Raw genomic sequence first — 21605 nt, 5'->3', positions numbered from 1 at the left:
TGAACGACAGCCATCGTGACGGAGTTCCGAGAGTGAGGGTCTCCACCTCCGCGTGCACCCTACGCGCTGGACAGGCCGTGGGTGATGCTAATCTCAGCTGTTTTTAGGGCAGCTTGCTCCTCTGGCCAACAGCTCACGGCTGAAGGTGGCATCACTTTGTGTGAGTTCAGCCAGATCGGAATAGCTAACACATGGACTCAGCAGCGGGACTTGCTGGGTTCAAGTCCCACCTTCACCGTCGCCAGGCTGTGTGACCTCGGGCAGGACACGACCTCTCTACGCCATCTGCGGTGGTGCGGGCGCCGGGGTCCCATGTGGGGAGGCGGGAGGCCGTCGCACGGGGAGGTGTGTGACTGGAAGGTGTGTCTGTCCTCCAGGAGGCGGAGATCCTGAACACAGCCATCCTCACGGGGAAGACAGTGGCCGTCCCGGTCAAGGTGGTGTCGGTAGAGGAGGACGGCGCGGTGACGGACCTGCTGACGTCTGTGGAGTGCTGGTCGTCTGACGAAGACGTCATCAAGGCAAGTGGACGCCCCCGGCCCTGCCCCGGGAGTCCGTGGCCGTGACTGCTGCGGGTCCTGGCGCCCCTCCCAGCCCATTCCGGTGGTGCCCCTGCTGGTGTCAGGAGACCTCCCCTGATCGGGATGCAGAACCACTTGGGAGGCTGAGCCGGGTCCACCGAACTCCTGACCTTTCGTGTTTGCCCAGTGCCTGGCGCCTCGTCCCAGCCCCTGGGAAGGGCGTGGGGGGCTGCAGGGGCCAGGAAGGGGGCCAGACCTAGTCTGGCGAGCATGCGGCCGTGCCCTGGGGGGCTTGCCTAGCAGGGAGAGTGTGTGCAGAGTCAGTGCGGGGGCCGAGCGTGCACTCAGTCACCCCCCTGCGACTGACAGCCCTGGCCGAGGGAGGAAGAGAAGACTGGTCCCCACTCTCCCCGGCCAACCCAGGCCTGCTCTGCAGCTGGGGGGACGTGGGGGGCAGCCCTTCATTTACATTCCCTGGACCCCTTCTTTCCTGGCTTCTTCTCTCTCTTTATAATTGAATGCACAGATGAGGTGAAGCCAAGGCATGCGGGGACACGCGTCAGCAGGGGCGCTCGGCGGGGCACCTTGCAGCACGCTGCCCTCAGCAGGGGATGGCCTTGTCGTGCTGCCGCTGCCTGGCACCTCCTCGGAGCCTGGGGACGGCGGGAGGGCTGGAGGTGCACCCGACCCCTTCCCTCTGGGTCCCAGCGGCAGTCCGAGCTCGGCACCCTGCTGGTGCTGGACGGGAGCTGCTAAGCCCCTCTGCCCTGCTGGGAACTCCAGGGAGCGTGTCTACCCCCCGAAAGCAGTGGACAGACGCCGACTGGATCCCCACTGGGTGTTAGGTCCTCCACGACGGCAGGACCACAGTCAGAGGCACGGCCCTTGTGCTGCGGTTGGCTGGAGAGAAGGCAGAGGTGGGAAGGAAGGGGGTGCAGGGCAGGCCGGGCCTCCCCAGGGCACACGCCGTATCTTGGCTCACCCTTTGATCTCTCTCCCCCCACATGCAGTCCTCCAGCAAATCCTGTTGGCAGTGCCTTCCAAACGTGTTCCGGACCCAGCCCTCCGGCAGGCGTCCTGCCAGCCCCCAGCGCGCGCTCCTGTCTGTCTCCCAGCCCCGAGCAGCGACCTCCCCGCGGGCTTCCCAGGGGCCACCTCTCCCCCGCAGTCTGTTCTCGGTGCGGCAGCAACAGGGATCAAAACGTCAGGCTGACGCTGTCCCTCCTCGGCTCGCAAACGTCCGCACGCTTCCCTCCGTCTTGGAGGAGAAGCCAGAGTGATTGCGGGGACGCTGAGTCCTGCCCGCCTGCCCGCACTCTGACCTCACTCTTGTTCCGTTCCCGCTCATTCTGTCGGTCCCACGCACCAGGGTCTTTGCCGTCCCTCTGACGGTTCAGGCCCCCGGGCCCTCTGCTCCGAACCCCCTTCCTTGCAGGGCTGTGGGGTCCCTCACTTTCCCGTCTCCCCTGCCTTTCCTGGGCAGTGGTGGTAAGGTTGTCGCACGTTTCCACGGCACCGTCTTCCCCAGCCCCGCTAGGTTTTTATCCGTTACATTTATTCATCTAAGTTATGTGTGTGCAGTATATATTCCTGTATTTTCACATATATATTTTTATTTTGCTTGGTCTATTGTCTGACCGTCTCTTGGGGATATAGGCTCTGGGAGAGCAGGGCTGTTGGGTTCTCTTCCTTCGCCGCTGCGCCCCGTCACGTACAGCCCTGGGCAGGTAGTACGCGCTCGACAAATGTGTGGAGAATGAATGAGTGAACAGTGCAGGGGTCAAGATGAGAACGCGAGCCGCTGAATCACGAAAGCCTTCTCGTGGACACACTCACACCAAGACACGGACGATGGGTCTGCCCACGGTCAGCCAGATGACACACAACATGGAAACGCGCTGCAGGCCGAGGGGACGGCAGGAACGAGGGTGGGGAGACGCGTTCTCGTAACAGCGGAGACTGCGGATTCCTGGGAAGGACGTTCGAGTCTGTTCTCACCAGCCCTCCATTTGCCCTCCTTCTAATAGCAATGATGTTTTCTCCAGAAAATTCCTCTGTGTCTTGGCACTTAATCCGTGCAACATAAATGGTGCCGTGTCCACCCCCGCTTCCGATGGCTGGGTGACCCAGGGTGGCCACAAAGCCCTGTGTCCCTCTAAACGCCGTCATTGGCTCCGGGAGAGACCTGGTCCCGGTCCCAGCCACGGAGGCGCCATCTGGAGACTCAGGCTGTAAGTCTTATAAAAGAAGGGGTCCCCCTCCTTTTGTTCTGGTTGCTAACCCCCCTTGACAAGACCTCCTGCGGTTACCAGATGGTCCCACCTCCAGAAAGGGACCAGCAGATAAGCCGGAGCCACTCTACGGGGAAGCCATGTCCTCACCACGGCACCCGAGAGGCCAAGTCCCTCCAGACCATCCCGGACTTTCCCTGGACGTTCCTGGGAAGGGATTCCTTTGTGCAGAGCAGTCTGGGCTAGGCCTGTAATACCAGTCAGCAAAGAAGTCCACACTTAACAGCTATGCCCTAGGGAGTCCAGATTGACTCCAGTGATCCCGGGACTCACAAAATCACCTGCAGAAACACGGGGGCTCGAGCACATGCACCTGCAGCCCCACAGACGGACACACAGCCTAAAAGTCAGACCCCACAGCCCACTCAGCTGTCTCTGTGCAGCTCCGGGGACCACAGGGGCTGGGAGACTCCCTGGTATTTATAATACTTCGGTGTCGTTTGGAGACCCTCGAGACAGAAAGCCCAGGGGTCCTTGGAGAAGAACCACATCCCCCTGCGCAGGCTCCTGGAAAGCCTCTGACGGCACGGTCTGCTTTAAAGCTCCAGTGTTCTCATTTTTATTTGCTCTTTCTTCCTTTCCAGCCAGAGGCAGGATAAGCCTGTGTGTTCTCCCCCATCCGTATCGAAACCTCTTCACAGGGAATCCACTGGAAAAGGCATTCTCACTGAACTGTAAATTACGTGAAGTCGTGTTACCTTATGCTTCCCAAGGAGGCCGGGTCTTCAAAAGGCAACGATCTCTAATGGATGCATTTCGGATGTCAGCAGTAATATCTGTTGGGACTCTTAGGGTTTGGAAATAATAGGAAATCCCACCCACGCCGACTTCAGTTAAAAAAAAAAATTAAAAAATGTTGTTGGCTGATGTAATTGAAAAGTCCAGAGTCAGGGGTAGTTTATGGTGGTTTTATTCAGAACTTCAAAAGACATCTCGAGAACATTCTTTTTCTGCCCCTCCTCTCCCTCTGACTCTATCTCTCTGTCTCTGTCTTTCTATTTCTCACTGTATCTCTCCCTGTTTCTGTCTCTCTGTCTCTCTCTGTCTCTGTCTCTCTGTCTCTGTGCCTCTCTGTCTCTATCTATTGTTCTGTCTCTGTCTCTATCTCTCTCTCTGTCTCTCTCTCTCTCTCTGTCTCTGTCTCTGTATCTTTCTGTCTCTCTATCTCTGTCTCTGTCTCTATCTCTGTCTCTGTCTCAGTCTCTGTCTATCTTTCTGTCTCTCTGTCTCTCTATCTCTCTGTCTCTGTGTCTCTGTCTCTATCTCTCTCTGTCTCTCTCTGTCTCTGTCTCTGTGTTCTGTCTCTCTGTCTCTCTGTCTCTGTGTCTCTGTCTCTGTCTGTCTCTGTCTCTGTCTGTCTCTGTCTCTGTCTCTCTCTATCTCTCTGCCTCTGTCTCTGTCTCTCTGTCTTTCTCTGTCTCTGTCTCTCTGTCTTTCTCTGTCTCTGTCTCTCTGTCCCTGTCTCTCTCTCTGTCTCTGTCTCTCTGTCTCTGTCTCTCTGTCTCTATCTCTGTCTCTCTGTCTCTGTCTCTCTGTCTCTCTGTCTCTGTCCCTCAGCCCCCACCTGCAGACAGAGCTTCTTCTGGCTTCGCCGCACACAGGCTGCCCCATGGGAGGAGAGGGTCCCTGGGGCCTGGCTGGAACCCCACAGGAAGGAGAGCAGACCTCCCAGACCAGTCCCGGGACTGGCTCTGTTGGGGACCCACTCAGGGGGTCCCCTGGCCCCCGAGCCCAGTGCCGCAGCCCCAACACCCTGACCCCTGAGTGCCCAAAGCCTCATCACCCAAGCAGGTGATCTGCAGGGGTGAGGCGGGAGGGCCGGGCAGCTGTGTGGGCTGTCAGCACAGCAGGGGAGTGGGCTTTGGAAACGCTCGGACCGCAGAGCTTTGGGGGTGAGGGAATCGTAGGAACGCCCAGAGTGGCGCCGCGGGCACTGTTGTGTCACAAGCATGGGAGAGGGATGGCCCGGCAGGGGCGTCACCCGAGACGCTCTGGTCCCAGGCGCTCGCCGGCAGCTCCTACATAGACTGGCACCCGCCCCATGCTGCCACCACACCCTGACTGTCCCCCAGGCTGTCCCAGCTGGACCCGGTGAGTCCCCACCGTGCAGTGCCCCCCAGCTCAGGGTCCAGCAGACACACAAGCTGGGAACTGACACGGTCTCCCAAGGCTGGTCCCAGCAGAAGGGAGCCGCCGGCCTCTAAGGGGACACGGGGAGACGCGGAACGGGCTGCGTAGACGAGCGGGAGGCAGGGAGAGGGCAGGTTCCCTGGTGCGGCGCTGGGCGTGCACCTGCAGGTCCGCTGCTCCCAGTGGGGCCGCGGAACAGAGGGAGCCGTGGGTGCGCACGGAGCTGCCGCGAGGGGCGGGGTTTCATCCTGTCGTCACCCCCAGGCTGTGGTTATGCTCCTCGGGGCAGCTTGGCGGCTTCTCCCCAAGAGTTCAGCCAAATGGCCGCGTAAATACCCCTCGAAGGAACAGGCGTTAGTAGGGATTAAGGCTCCTCACCGTCCCAGCTGCCTCCTCGGAGGACCTAGGTCCCCTGCAGGGATGGACGAGCCAGGGAGAAGCAGCTCAGCCGCGGAACCCTGTCACCTGCTGGGTAGGGGCGCGATGCCTCCGGCGCCCTGCTGTGGGGGACACACCTGTGTGGGTGAACCGAGCCCCCTGAGGCTCCGGGGCCCAGCGGGACCTCCCAGCGCAGCCCTTCTTCAGCCCGCCTTGTAGGCAAGGAAGTCCCCCCATCAGGACATTTGGAATCTGCAGCTGCTGAGTGGGGTGAACCCCTCAGCGAGGCGCGCTGGGGATGCATCCGAAAGTGGGGCAGGAGACGAAGGAAGGAAGACAGCCTGGGGGCAGTGGCGGGGCTTTCTCAGCTACTGTCTCTTTTATCCTCTCTTTGGACGCCAAATAATGGTGTTCCTTTACTGAAACTGACTTCCTAACACCAGAATTTATTATCGCTTGATTGAGAACCGATGTTCTGGTTTAGAGGCAACAACACTTCTCTTCCCCATACACAGGCCCAACTCCTAGATTCCAGCCATTTTCCTCTGTGTCTGTCTGTCGGTTTTTAAACATAATGCGTCTTTTCAGCATTGCTGGGGGGCCCTTGACTCCCGCTACGGGTTACAGTAGTTATAGTTAGCTAGCAGTTATAGTAGTTACCCCAATAATAACAGAAACGGCATTTGAATGTGTATTGGGCGCTCCTTACAGAGCAGACCAGCGTCCACGTCTTTGATCCTCGCAACAATGCCATGCAATAAGTAGCAATAAGTATTATTTTTTTTCTGCATAAGAAAACTGAGACAATGAGAGGGTTTTTTTTTTCTTTTAATTGTGACAAAATACACATAACATAAAATGCACCGTCTTAACCACTGCTTAGCATACAGGTTGGGGTGTTAGGAGCGTTCACATGCTTGTCCATCGCCTCCAGCACTCCGGTCATCCTGCAGAACTGAAGCTCTGTCCCCACTAAACACAAGCCCCTGTGCCCCTGCCCCTCAGCCCCTGCCGGCCTCCCTCCTTCGGTCTGCCTCTGTGAATGTACCTCCTCTGGTGTGTTCGAGGAATAGAGCCGTGCGGTATCTGTGCTTCGGTGGCTGGCTCCTCTCACTCAGCATGCTGTCCCCCAGGTTCATCCGTGGTGTGGCAAGTGTCAGAATCCCCTTCCTTGTTAGGGCCAAATCATGCCACCGTGTGGACAGCCAACACTTGGTTCCTGTGTTCATCCATCAGTGGACCCTTGGGCTGCTTCTGTCTTCTGGCTGTTGCGCGTCATGCCACTCCGCACACGTGGAATTCTGACACATCTGCAGAAACCAAGATGCATGGTCCCTGGGTCCAAGTCCCGTTCCATTTTGGCCTCCATCCCTCATCCGCCAGGACTGGGTTTGGTGCACGATGCCTGCCGTGCGAACGGATCGGGAATGCGCATGTGTGCACTATTGTCCGCGGCTGTACATGGCCGAGTTGAGTGGCACTGTGGGGGGGGCGGGACGGCCGCAGAGCCAGGTGCGCTCACCATCCACCTCCTACAGAGGAGAGCCCATCTCTGCTCAGGGACGCCACACAGGCCTTTCCTCCCTGGGTGATGACTCGCAGGGCGTTTGGAGACCCTGTGCTCCCGGCCAGAAATAACTCCTCCATGGATGGTTGCAGTCCTTCCAGCGAAATTTCATGCCATTGGGTCAAGCATTAACGTCTGCCTGCAATGCTTTGTTAAAGCAAATACACTTCTGGGAGAGACGGCATGTATCAATTCCTGGACATTTCTCTCCAAATGCACTTGCTTAGATTACGTTCCTCTTTGGGAGGCAAAGTCAGGACAAGCAGAGATTCTGTCTGCTGGGGAAATTGGGCAAAATGGCTCAGAGGCGGAAGCCAACCTTGCCCTCCACCCTGGGTGAGCCCAGAGCGGCATCAGCAAATGTCCATCGTGGCGCCAGCCCCGTGGCACACGTCCTCAGTAGAATTCAGCACGTGTCTCTATTGCGTTCAGACATCGGCACAGGAATCCCTTGCAACACCACCAATCGTGGCCATAAGAGATAAAACCTCAAGCATCTGCCTTCGGCTCAGGTCGTGATCCCAGGGTCCTGGGATTGAGCCCCCACATCGGGCTCCCTGCTCAGCGGGGACCCTGCTTCTCCCTCTCCTTCTGCTGCTCCCCCTGCTTGTGCAAGCACATGCGCTCTCTCTCTCCCTCTCTCAAATAAATAAATAAAATCTTTTTAAAAAAAGGCAAAACTTCTTTGTCACCTCAGACCTAGAAGGAACCACATTTCTCCCCATAAAACACCCATTTGCATAGAATTGACATAAAGGATCCTGGAGCACATAGACCAAGGATCACAAGCCCAGCCGAATATGAGATCCAGGCGATGACAAATGTGTGAAGCGATAGGGGGCGGTGGGGTCTGCGGCACATGCCCCTTTGGGACGGGCAGCCGCTATGGCATCCTGGCTGACTGTCGCCACACGGGAAGAGCACGCAGGGCACTTGAGGGTGTGGGTTCTTGTGCCAAGCTGCCTGCATTTAAATCCTGGCTCTGTTACCTAGAGATGAGAACCAGGGCTAGATGCTTCATCTCTCTGTTCCTCGGTTTCTTCTGTGGTGACGTGGGTATGGTGACATTCCCACGGCTGATTTGATTCTACGTTGTGCCGGGAAGTGAATCTTACATTTTGATCACTCGTGTATTTGTCTTGTAAGTAGGACTCTGCCTGTAGCCGTATCGTAAACCTCGAGAATGTCCGCACAGGTTCTTCTCAGGTTGCGCTTGGAGCTGGTGGAGCGGGGCCGCGCTTGGGAGGGAAAGTGGACCTTCCACAAGCCTCCTCACTGGCATTCTCAACCCCTGCTTCCTCCGGGGCTCGGCTCAGATGCCCCCCTCCTCCCCAGCCTCCATCCCCTCCTCTGCCTTATTTTTTCTTCATGGAACGTATCCCCATGATCTTACTGCATTTTTCCTCGTTCATTTGTTCACTGTCCGCCTCTCCGAGGACAAGGACTTGCTGGTTGGATCATTGCTGGTCTCCCAGCCCCTGGAGCAGCACCTGCCGTCTCGTGGGCTCTCTGCCAATGGCTGTGCAGAGGAAAGGGTCTTAGGAAGTTGCACAGGGAACCTGGGTGAAGAGCGTCCTCTCTCTGGGTCGTCACAGAGAGGATTCTGATATCAGAGAGAAACTTCTGTTCGGTAGGAAAAAAAATCAGTAAACAACCCAGAGCACCGTTCTCCTATTTGGGTGAGGAGATGCCCATTTACTTACTGTACGGTGGGATTTCCCTGGACCTTCATCCAAAAAAGCAAAAGCATCCCAAGGACGGTGGATCGAACTCCCTCCAGGCCCCAGGAGGGATGATGGACATTGAGTTGATGGATAGTATTTAGAACTGTATGAAAACGGCTCTGTTGGTCCAGTTCAGAGTATGGTATGTTGAGAAGGCTGTAGAGAGAACATTCCAGATGGGAAGGCCAGAAACAGGGGTGAGGTGAGCAGGAAGGGGATCCAGCCTGATTGCTACTCCATGCTTTCCATTTCCTACATGAATGAAGAAGTATGATGGTTAATTGGGATTCTCTGTAGCTTACATGGGAACAGGAAGCCTTGGGGTGAGCATCCCTTTTGCAGACATGGGTAGGCAGTTAGACTCAGCGGGAGGACTGAGCACCGGCCATTACTTCCAAGGCTTCAAAGATTAAAATGACAAAAGTCACACGTTAGAAGTCAAAGGATACATTCATGGCCAAAAGGGTTTCAATTTAAAAGATTTTCAAGAGTCATTTTCACTATGGGTGAATTTGGCCTTTCTGTAGTAAGATGTGACCGTCCTGGGCTTGGACCATCCTTACCCTAAGTTATCTATGCATCAGCACCACTGATGGATTTGGAAAAATTCTATACTGGAGACATGTCTGATGCATTTCTGTAAGTCTGGACTGAACCGAAGGCCCGGCATGTGGTAGTTATTTGCTGGGTGAATGAATGAATGGCAAAATAAACCTAGATTTGTATTTAAATATTGAGAGACATCGAGTGAGGTACAAGGTATCACACCCCCCATTTCCCTTCGGTGGTATTTCTGGTTAAGTGGACTTTGTTAGCACACATAAGTTGTGTTTGATGGGCTACTTCAGTAAAGTGGGGTTTTGGAGGTATTGGTTGCCGAATGCTCAGGTGCATCAGCTGGACACACCTGGATGCATCACCTGGACTCCTCAGACGCACACCTGGACCCAGACACCTGCTAGGAACCACAGGTTGCCAAATGGGCACCACCTGGTGGCAGCAGCCCAAATTGCAGGCGTAGTACCTTCTGGAGTCTTAACAGTCCTGTGAGGCGAGGCGGAGCTTTGCTGATTCCCCTCCATTTCTGGGATGGAAGTTATTTATTTGACTTGTAGGTCTGTGACCACAAACACACTGTTATATGAAGAAGGAAAACATATTGACAACAGGTGCATTAAGGCATGAGATATAGGCCATAACTCATTTTAAACCCTCTAACTCAGCACTCAGGCAGTTACACACTGTGTATCATATACCGAATGTGTGTAATTGGCACAAAGTTGTTGTAATGTTTTGTTTTTTTGTTTTTTTAAACCCAGAGCTAGAACGGTAGTGTTTTGCCTGATGATTTAGGAGTCCAACCTCCATCGGTGCTAAACCGGGGCAGGCAGACGTCAGCTGGACCATCCCATTTTGAAAGGATCTGAGCTTACCCCACACCTGCCTTGATACAAACCCCCGACATAGAGCAGAAACTCTCATTACTGAAGGGGGTGTTGGATAATTAGTACCAACCCAGTAGCATCCCCTTGCCTTCTGCGTCTGCAGAGGTAAATGGGGGGGGGGGGGAGGTGGCAAAAATGTACACGTAAAACCCAAAATTAGAGGTTATACTTCTCCAAAAGGGATTTTTTTTATTTTTTTTTTCAGAGTTTTACCAGAATTCCTGTCTCACAAGAGCTTGATGTAGAGTCTTGACTTTAATTTTAGGGTGAGTTACAGAAGCTTCTGCTGTCTTTCCCCCAAGGGGAAGAAGATCTTTGATTCAAGAAGAGAGAGAAGGAAAGTAGCAGGAGGTATAGTGCGTGTTTGTGACCAAAAGGAAAACCAAGCTCAGGGCCTTTCCCAGTAGAGCTGATGGGCCATATTTCTCACGATGGAGGTGGTGGGCTTCGTCCATGAGATAATCAGCCTGGTCCCAAATCCCAAGTCCGACCCTCCAACCTCTGAGCAGCACTTCTCGGGATACATTCACCCAGATGGAGGCCCAGAGATCTATTCCAGAGAATCCTCTCCAGCAGGCTTAGACACGGGTCATGCACAGCTGCAGGACACAGGGGAGCCCAGCCCGGGGTCACAGCCAGCCACCTCTCTTCATGGAAATGATCTTTTTAAAAAACAGATGAAGACTTTAGAGACCCAAAGTTCAAAAGATATTATGGCATCTCCCATATAGAATGCAAAATTAAAACCATACTAGGATGTTTGTAACCAGTCCAACGAAGAGTCTTTTATTTTTTTTAAGATTTTATTTATTTATTTGACACAGAGAGAGAGACAGGGAGAGCAGGGGGAGTGGGAGAGGGAGAGGGAGAAGCAGGCTCCCCGCGGAGCAGGGAGCCCGATGCGGGGCTCGATCCCGGGACCTCAGGATCATGACCTGAGCCGAAGGCAGACACTTCACCGACTGAGCCACCCAGGCGCCCCCTAGTCTTAAGTATAAACATAAATTATTCAACAAATATTTACTGAGTTTCTGACGCATGCAGGGCATTGTTCAGGTGCTGTAGAGTGAGCCATGAACAAATCAAAGTTCATGACGAGGAAGATGGGAAATCCTATTAAGTGATTACAAGAGATACATATGTAATATCCTATATCCTATTTTGTCATAAATATAACTTCATAAATTTTTTCTTCATAGAGGAGGAAAATAGATATTTTCATATATATATATATGATATTCTATATACCTATGTATATAGCTCCAAATGTAGATAGAATATATCCTATTTCCTATACATATAATTTCATATATATATATATGTAGTTTGACATATACAGATTCCTCCATAGAGGAGGAAAGCAGGATATATGGAGGGAGGGAGATGAATATATGTACCCTATTTACATATTAATATCACATATTTAAGCTATCTACATTCTATATCGAGTTTTCTTTATAGAGGAGGAAAATAGATGTTTTTACTTTTCTATATATCCTGTACATGTATATTTTATTATCGTATATATCGTATAACAGTTCCACATATGTAACTACATCCCGTTTTCATATATATATATCTATTCTGTGTATACCCTGTACGTCATATGTTTCTCCTGTATCATATATGGCAGTTTTACGTGTGTGTGTGTGTGTGTGTATATGTTCTGTTTTCCTCCCGTGTGCCTTCTCAGCAAGGTGTGTGTGTCCACACATACATGTATATATTCATACAAGAGTATAGTTGCCTCACTGCGAAGGGGACTTGGAGGAGAGTGAGCGAATCCCGCGGTAACGTGGGCAGGAAGGAAGAGCGTTTGCAGCAGAGGGAACAGTAGAGACGGGCTCTCAGGTGGGAAAGGCTGGTGTGTTCTGGAGGCCCAGGATCCCCAGTGGAGGGCAGAGGATGGGAGGCGCCATGTGGAGCAGGGGCACATGAGGCAGATCGTGGCTGGCGGGAGGCAGGACCGAGCCCTCTCCAGAGCCTGCGGCGGGGCGGTGAGGCTGGGCCAGAGGGCGCGCTGTCCGGCGGCTGCTGTGCTGAGCCCGGGCAGCTGGTGCCGGGCTGTCTCGAACCCCTTGCACTCCGTATTGGGTTTCCACTGCTGTGAAAAGGTACCGCGCGTGTACTGACCTAAAACAGTGTTTATTATCATATGGTTTTGTAGGTTAGAAGACCAGCGTGTGTCTCAGCGGGCTACAGTCACGGGGTTGGTAGGGTGGTATCCTTTCTGGATAATTCCAGGGGGAAGCTCTGTTTCCTTCCCTTTTCCATCTTCCAAAGATGTAGCTCAATGGGCACAAACTTCCAGTTGTAAGACGGATAAGTTCTGGGGATCTGATGTCCAGCATGGTGGCTAGAGTTAATAATTCTGTATTGTGTACTTGAGGGCCACGAAGAGAGTAGATCCTATGTTCTCAGCACAAAGAAATCACCATCGTCATTTGAGGTGGTGGAGGTGTGGACCAACCTTATCATGGTGGCCGTTTCCCGGTATATGTGCATCAAATCATCGTGTCGTACACCTTAAAATTACACAATATTATGTGTCAGTTATATCTCAATAAAGCTGGGGGAGAAAAGCCAGAGAAAAAGACGTTTAATATTGAAACCAGAGGTTATTCCAGTGTTCTCAGTGAAAGCAAAATTTGTAAAACCCAAACAGGATTATGACAGCTACAGTAACAAAATAATAAAAAGGCAATAAAATCCGTTAAATAAGATCATAAAATATTTATAGTACTTATAAAAATAAAAGAATAAATCAGTGTTTAATATTTCATCGGATTCAATCCATCATTGAGTTTTACGTGGACTTCGTAGACCCCCGAGACGGAAGGCGCTGTGGCCCAAATGCGGCACGAGGCCAGGAGCCCGTGGATAGGACAGTGCGTCCTGTGTCACAGGTGCTCAGCTGTGGGAACCAAGGAAGTCCACACTGTCCCTCAGGAGCAGAATCCGGGGCCTGTAAACTGCAGTCTGGGTGGATGCTTTTTCAAAGGTGTTTTGTTACTTCCCAGGGTCCTTACAGAAGGCGTGTCTAACGGCACGAGCCAGAGGCTTATTGGCTCACATGCCCGAGACGTTCCTGCTGAAAGTGTTTCCCGCTGCCTCCCCGACTGTCCAGTTACTCGTGGTCCCGCCTCTGTGGCCCCCGTTCTCTGCCTCCCTCCCCCGCTCCCTCCCTCTGACTACCCTGGGTCCACCCGCGCACATCCCCTCATCGCAGAGCCAGCTGAGGGGCAACCTCGATTCCAGGCACGCCCTTACTTTCCCTTTGCCGTGTGACCTGCCATATTCGCAGGGGCCAGGCTCGGGGTGCTGGCCTCTCCACGGGTACCTCATCCTGCCACCCCACACTGCCTCTGGGGTCTCCAGCAAGGAGACGTGCTGTCCTGACGTTGAGGTGGTGGCACAGCACATACACCCTTTCCTCCTGGTTTGTGTGTGACAAGACGGGGAGAGGCTCCTGGTAGCCACATGCGGCCTCCCTCCATGCTGAGCCGCACACGTTCTCTTGATCAAGCAGAGGGCACGGCGTCCCCGAGGGAGGGTGCGGGAAGTGAGGACTGCCGTGGGCTATAGGGTCTGAGGTGTGGCTGAGGCCGTTGAAGGGGTAGGAGATGAAGCTGGCCTGCCTGGGGTCGCCAGATGCTCGTAGCACCATCTCCCCAGTGTGACACCTGACCAACACCTCCCGTCCCTGCTGACTGTCTGGGAGCAGAGTTGTCCCTGTTTGGGAACCCCTGGGCCCGAGACGTGTGCATGGGTGGGGGCTTATGAAACCCACGTGCGGGAGCCTCGTGTGTGGCTGGTCTGTGTGGCCACACGGATACTACCTAGCAAAAATCACGAGACCTAACGGCTAAATAGCTGGTACTTATCTCCCTGAGAAGCCTGTGGTCTGCTGGGCACTTGTGTCCCCGGCCTCAGCTGTGCCCAGCTGGTTCCCACACCCGGGGTGATCTGGAGAGCTGCGGGGCTGGCTGGGCCGAGACAGTGTCCTCTGCGTGTTGGTTGGGGCTGGGGGCAGAGGTGACGTGGCCGCATGCATCGCATCCTCCCGCGGGCCACCCGGGCCGTGCCTGGGCCAGCTCCGCTCTATTGACCAGGCCCGCCTCGATGCCCAAGTTCAAGTGGTAGAAAACAGATGCTCGCTCCAGATTGGAGAAGCCTGGAGTTGCGATGTATCCACAGGCCATGCTAGGACCTCCGGGGTCCTGACTACGTGCTTGGCGTGTAAGCCACAGGGAGTGCCATGCTCTGGGGGTGTTACGGGGGAGATCCCTTCGGCCACAGCACAGGGAGCAGATGACAAAAGGGGCTGGGTGTCGGGCAAGGCTGTTTAAATAATTGCACAGCAGGTTAAGCGTCTGCCTTCAACTTGGGTCGCGATCTCAGGGTCCTGGGATGGATCCCGCATCGGGCTCTCTGCTCAGCGGGGAGTCTGCTTCTCCCTCACACTCTCCCTCTGTGCTTTCTCTCTCTCCCTCTCAAATAAATAAATAAAATCTTTAAAAACTAAATAAATAGTTGCAGGCAAGAGATGATGCGTTACAACCTAAAATATATGCTGGGGGTTGCAAAAGGAAAGTAGATGTCGGCCATAATGAGAGAGGAAATGGACAGGCATCACCAATGAGAAGGGGCAGGTGATAGAGCAGCATCCACGGGTGATGCTCAGTGTCCCGGCTTGGGCACACTGGGGGGCAGTGGTTCCATTCGCAAAATAGTGAACTTGGAAGGAAGAAGCAGGCTCATGGGGGATGTGAGGAAAAAGGAAGCTGGCCCGGCACAGGCAGGCGGAGGGGATCGCGTGATGGGCACAGCCAACGGGCTATTTATGAGTCGAATATAATTCAGTCTATTCCTTCCACGAGGAGACGTTCTTCATGAGTAGAGGGGTGTACAGCTGTCCGATCCTGGACGAATCAGATGTGTGGTCACCCCAAACATGAGCCAAGCAGGAGCCGCCTCACTGAGCGAGGATGGGCCTGATATTTAGGGGGAGATTTCTAAACATGGTGAAAAACAGAACAGCGAGCATTGATATGTCTCTGTGGGTCGGGGACCCCCAAGCAGCATCTCACTGAATAACAACCTAGAATCTAATTTTTTTCAAAGGAAAGGTCACCCGCAGGGTAAGACTTAGAAAGAATACGGTCCCCCAGGGCTGGCTCACTGAGCTGCATGGTGTGCACGTCTTGGATACTTTCACAGTGTTCCCTACACGTGTAGAATTCACAACATTTGTCAAGATGGTGGCAAGAACATTTTCTGTGTTAGTAGGTTTATATTCTAATGTTTATTAGAGTAATACATGTTGGGCGCCATCCACGATGATTTCCTCTGTGTTCTTCCTTGGGACGAGACGAAATTTAAGAAGTAGTTAGCATAAGGAAGAGTCAAGAAACAGTTTGATAAAGAACGATGTGGGTGGTAGGTGGATGGAGGGACTGGTGTGGACGGCGGTACGCCAGGACCGGAAGACCCCCCCCCACCCCCGCTTTGACGTTGGACTTGGTTATGTGAGGAAGTCGTCACCTTCATCAGTAAGCACGGTGAGCCTGGTTGCGGAAGCGTGCGGTCGCTCTGTCTCGTGCTGATGGGAGGGACACGTCAGGTCCCGGTGTCACACGGTAACTCACCACTTTTTAGGAGGAGGAGAGCGGCGGGCTGTCACTTCTCGCAGTGTCCGTGTGACAGCACAAAAAACATTCACTTTGCGCTGCTGGTCTGTTACTATTTTTAAGAATTCAGTGGCTATGGTTCAGTCATCGCCGAAGAGGTTTATAACCCCAGCTCATTTTTAAGTCACATTCAAGTAGCACAATTTCAGCCTTTCACTCTGGCCCTCCCGGCTCCCCGTCCATCACCACCCCTGTCTCCCCGACACTCTAGCCCAAATCCCCCCTGCCTCATTTTACCTCCAAGACCGAACAGCTGCTTAGCATCCCCCATCTGTCCTCTTTCCACTGCACTGCTTAGCGTAAGGCTTGCCACGGTAATGAGCAAGCCTACCTCCAACACAGCGTTCGTTTCTCTTAGTACAACAATCCAACATCGCGTTCCCGTCCCCCTCCCCATGGTGATGCAGGGACCCAGGCGCCTTCCGTCTTGTGGCTTCTCCCTCTAGCACTCTCTAGCGCAAGAGAGGACGGTCTGGAAAATCATTCACGATGCTCCCGGGCCGCGTTCCATCCGCCGGAGCTCGATCACATGGTCCCACCTAACTGACAGGAGTAACTGTGCTCCCAGAAAGAAGTGGAAGAAAGGGTCACACTTGGCGTGGAGGGCCCTGAAATCCAAAAAGTAGGCGAGCATGTTATAGCTGATTATTCATATTACATGGACACTAGTTGTTCAATATGTAGCATGCTGTGAAGGTGAGATTTACCTCATGTTTTGTAATACATAAAAATGCTGTATCGAAAATGTATTACATATTTAGTTTTAATTCAGTGAATTCTGAACATTCATAAGATGTTAGTGTTATGTAAAATCAATTCTGAAAAAAATGAAATTGTCGTATGTACCATGAATTTACAGTGGCCACTAGAATTCGATATCTTAACTCTCCGTGGTTGTTCTGGTCCCAGAACTGTTCTGAACACTTACATGTAATAGCGCATTGCATCTTCATAAGGTGGGGCCCGGGTTACAGATGGGGAACCCGAAGCCTGCACCCAAGTTTGAACCCCAGCAGTCCAGCTCCAGTGGGCGCCAGGACCCATCACAAATAAACACAGTTCTGATGAACCAAGAGACAGAAGACGGGAAAGCCAGGAGGTAGGCCCAGGTGACAATACAGATGGCTTGGAGGGAGGGATGCGTGGTGAGGGACACCTACCCCCACGCCCCTGCTCCATGGACTCCTTCCCAGTGTGGATCAAACAGTGTCCTGGGAAGAATGCAGGTCAGAGTCCCTGCCCCAGCAGAGGCGCAGAAGGAAGCTAAGCTGAGCCATAGGCAGGGTGGGTCTGGAGGGCTCCCTGAACAGGCCCGAGCCCGGGTGGCCAGGAGCAGGGTCTAAGTCGGACGTGCATCACAGAGCCTTTGGCTCACCTGAATTTTAAATATGCACTCTCAACAGGTGAGCACATAAAAACCCTGTGGGGGCCAAGTCTCTCTTGGACCCACTCCGCCGATGAAAGTGCCAGAGGCTCCTAATGGAAAGATCTGGCATTTTGCAGATTACAGACCCCTCTGAGCTCTGCTGTCAGCAGGAGTCAGGAGCTCAGCACTGTATTCTGACTCCAACCTTCAACAGCTCGGAGGAATACTTGTTGTGGCAGCTCAATTTAGAGATTTTCTGTGGTGTTGTCAGAGTAAGATCACTTCATTAAAACTAGACACATTTCCAGGGCCTCTGGATTGTTTCGAGAGCTCTATATGAAGTATATTTGAGAACAATGTGGTTTAGATTCAGTGATGTGAAAATGGATGGATGGTTGGATGGATGGATGGGTGGATGGATGGATGGATAGACAGATGGATGGATGGATGGACAGATGGGTGGATGGATGGATGGATGGATGGGTGGATGGATGGATGGATGGAGGGATGGATGGATGGATGGATGGATGGGTGGATGGATGGACGGGTGGATGGATAGGTGGATGGATGGATGGATGGACAGATGGGTGGATGGATGGATGGATAGACAGATGGATGGATGGATGGATGGATGGATGGATGGATGGATGGGTGGATGGACAGATGGGTGGATGGATAGATGGATGGATGGATGGATGGACAGATGGGTGGATGGATGGATGGATAGACAGATGGATGGATGGATGGATGGATGGATGGATGGACAGATGGGTGGATGGATGGATGGATGGATGGATGGATGGATGGATGGGTGGATGGATGGACGGGTGGATGGATAGGTGGATGGATGGATGGACGGGTGGATGGATGGATGGGTGGATGGATGGATGGATGCACGGGTGGATGGATGGATGGATGGACAGATGGGTGGATGGATGGGCGATGGAGGGATGGATGGATGGGTGGATGGATGGATGGATGGATGGATGGATGGATGGACGGGTGGATGGATGGATGGATGGAGGGATGGATGGGTGGATGGATGGACGGGTGGATGGATAGGTGGATGGATGGATGGACGGGTGGATGGATGGATGGATAGACAGATGGATGGATGGATGGATGGATGGATGGATGGATGGACAGATGGGTGGATGGATGGATGGATAGACGGATGGATGGATGGATGGATGGATGGATGGATGGACAGATGGGTGGATGGATGGATGGATGGATGGATGGATGGGTGGATGGAGGGATGGATGGATGGGTGGATGGATGGACGGGTGGATGGATGGATGGATGCACGGGTGGATGGATGGATGGATGGACAGATGGGTGGATGGATGGATGGATGGATGGATGGATGGACAGATGGGTGGATGGATGGATGGATGGATGGATGAGTGGGTGGATTGATGGATGGAGAGAGATAGATAGATAGAATGGATGGATATAGAAATAAAAACTTTAAGCATTCTTACAGGAAATTTTAAATCAACCAGTTTTGAGAAGGAAATGTAGAATGTTGGATATACTAAGTGACCATCTGTTGCTATATTTGACAACACCTGGGGAAAAACATTGACTTTCTAGGTGGACAAATTAATTGAGAATTTACCATAACTTGTTTTCAAAAGTTCTTTTGAATTGAAAATGTGATTCTTTCTTCCGCACTGCCATACCTTCCATTTATTTCAGATAACAAAAATCTTTTCTTTGAAACCTTGGAAATGCTTTTTCGAATGAGACGATCATTCGTGCCCCGACGCCCCCTTACTACTCTGGCCCACTTCTGTGGGGTGGTGTGAATGAGCCCCTGGATCTTCCTCCCTGGAGGCAGAACTGGGAATTTTTACCTTGAAGGTCAGCTTCAAGTTCAAGTGCGAGACTATTCTGTAATCTTAGAAAATAAGTAGGTTCAGCTCAGGTTCAACTGGGCTCACTTTAATCGGTTTTAGACTTGAGATTCGGTGAAATAATTTGCACCTGTGTTCAGAGTGGTTTGTTTAGCAGATCAGTTTCCCCTCATCCTGTGTGGGGCTCAGCCTGAGGTCCGCCTGGGTCACCTGGAGCAGAAGCACACACTCCCACCCCCCCACTTCGCCCAAACACCCATCCTCATTCCCCCTGGCACCTAGTGACTCAGAGAGCCCATGTGGGGACATACCTCATGAGGCCCTCGATGAGAACTTATTTTAAGGTATGAATTCATTGTTCATTGGCTTGAGAACCTAACTCACAAGTAAAGTAATTCTGACTTGTGATTTCACTTAGAAGGATTCGTATCTTTTTTCCTTTGTCCCGTTAATTCCCCATTTCCTAAAAATTTAATCTCGCCAGTTGGGCGCTTGCCAACATGGTACCCCTCAAGGCTGGGGGTGGGTCCTTTGGTAAGGAGGACGCACAGCAGGCAGCACCTCACAGCGAAGACCCTGGGATAAAGGGCAGCCAGCGATCGAAGGCTACCGTGGCTGTATTTGCATTTTTCCTTCCAACGTGTTTAATAGCATATTCCCCAAATTGCAGCTTCTCAGGCTAAATACACCTCAGTGCCCAGCACTTAGCTTCTTGACAGCTGTGACAGGGCAGTGCCCACCACGCACCTGGAAGGCGATGGTCTGATTTCTTGGAATGGATTGCCGGACTCGGTCCTCATACCTGCAATGAGCAATTCCAGCCCTGCCGTCACCTGCTGCCCTTCTGCAAAGCTAATTGCTGACAGTAAGACGTTTCACATTCTCTCCGAGGCCACACACGTCTCAAAATGGACTTTAATTCTCTGTAATTAAAAGCAGTGTATCCTCTGCAGCGGCATAGAGAGAGCCATGAAAGCAGAGTGGAGGGGGTGTTGCGAATCCCAGAAGGCACTGAAATCCCCTCCCTGGCGTAGAGAAGGACAGGCTGTTCCTGATGCTCAGACTCTTCCTCCTGGAGGCCACCTTCGTCCGTGGCCGTGGCCAAGTGGTCGGAAGATTTCCTGAGATTCAAAGAACTAAAGTTATGAGTCCCAAAGACAGTCGGTGGCATCTCAGTGACACCTGCTACTGAGCCGTACAGGGGAGCCACGCTTGTGCGAGTCTGTCACGGAGATGCCCTTGCTTACATGGGCTTAGAGAAGGGAGAGAGAGAGAAACCACCAGCAAGTAAGGAGGGAGATCTCAAGCACCTTGCCTGCGTTGAGGGTCCCCCTTGTGGCCATAGCAAGAAGGGAGCCAGGACCTGCCATTCCCCTGTCCATTCCCTTCCCGGATGCCTCTGGGGTGCTGGTGTCGGGGTGCGCTGGCCTTGGAAGATATCCAGTTCCATGCACCGCAGTCCCTGACATGAGCCCCCTGCCTGCATCCCATGCCTGACCAAAGAAATTGGGACCAGTCCAGTTGCTGGGAAGGGCAGGGATGTGTTGGAATTACTGGGATGGTCTCCAGGCCCAACACGGTGCTGCCCTACAGAGTCTGCAAGGGCGTCGTGCTCTCTGCCAAACATTTGGCCTCACTTCCCAACCCCTCTATGAGGTGAAACCCAGAAGGTTCCTGGACGTGACAAAAATCAACCTCGAAAGCCGAGGATGCTAATTCTAAGAAGTTAGGTAGACAAATCACCACTAAGCGTGCAACAGTAACAAGCTTGGTAAACTGAGGCAGGCAGGCAGGTACAGCAGCGAAATGGCTTTGCCTTATCAGGGTGACTTCATTGATAGAGCAGTGTGTGCGTTCCTGAATATATGAACACATGCAGAGTATATGAAGTCTTCTCATTATTCTCCTGGTTACAAACAAACTTGTAAGACAGGTAAGGGACTGAAATGCATAATGTCGGACATTCTCGATACCAGGTGGGCAGTTAGGTGGTGGCATCAAAAGCTGGCTCCTGGTGCCACATCCTGGGTCCCTGTTACTCCAGCACATGGCACCTCCCTTAGAAAAGGGCACCGTTTCTCAGATGGTCTGATTATTACTTTGGATGATATTTATGTAGCCAGGCTAGGTTTGTTCACGCACATTTTTTTGAAAAATAGATACACATTCCCTTCCTCTCTTGAAACACAAAATTACTCCAAAATTCAAACAATTTGGATATAGCCTTGCCTTTCTCCACATCTGAAAACCCTGAAAAAGAATGACAAATTTTCATCACCTCTCCAGCCTATGCAGATTGTTAAAAATCTGGGCATTTGGAGGGGTAGGGTGAGGACAATCCATTAGGAAGACGTTAAAGGCCCTTCCTCAAGATCCAATGAATGCATTAGTCATTACAGATATTCACAAAAATAATCATGCACAATTTATGTCTCAGTTCATAAATGCAAAGTGACAGCCTATGACTTAGCTACAAAAATGATATTATCGAGACAAAAAGAATCTGAGAGGAAATCGAGAATACGGGAAGGAGAAGGTGCTAGAATTGAACACTGGCATAAATATAAATCACAAAAGAAGATTGGTTTAATGCAACATGAGAGTCAGAAACTGCAGGTGTTACAGAGATCATCT

The 21605-nt window shown here is 52.3% G+C and overlaps 1 protein-coding gene across 1 annotated transcript in view; it reads left to right on the top strand.

Annotated features, from left to right (window-relative positions):
• Positions 1-21605, top strand: part of TMEM132D (transmembrane protein 132D) — a 547747-nt gene that overhangs the window by 462096 nt on the left and 64046 nt on the right. The window contains exon 5 of the mRNA XM_088019389.1: positions 378-521. Coding sequence (XP_087875515.1) covers positions 378-521 — 144 coding nt within the window. The remainder of the gene's footprint in view (positions 1-377; positions 522-21605) is intronic.

This window comes from Eumetopias jubatus, unplaced genomic scaffold, assembly GCF_037043125.1.
Source record: "Eumetopias jubatus isolate StellerSeaLion01/CBP00866 unplaced genomic scaffold, mEumJub1_p1.0 scaffold_16, whole genome shotgun sequence".
Lineage (NCBI taxonomy): Eukaryota > Metazoa > Chordata > Mammalia > Carnivora > Otariidae > Eumetopias > Eumetopias jubatus.
This window is presented reverse-complemented; position numbering and strand designations above follow the sequence as displayed.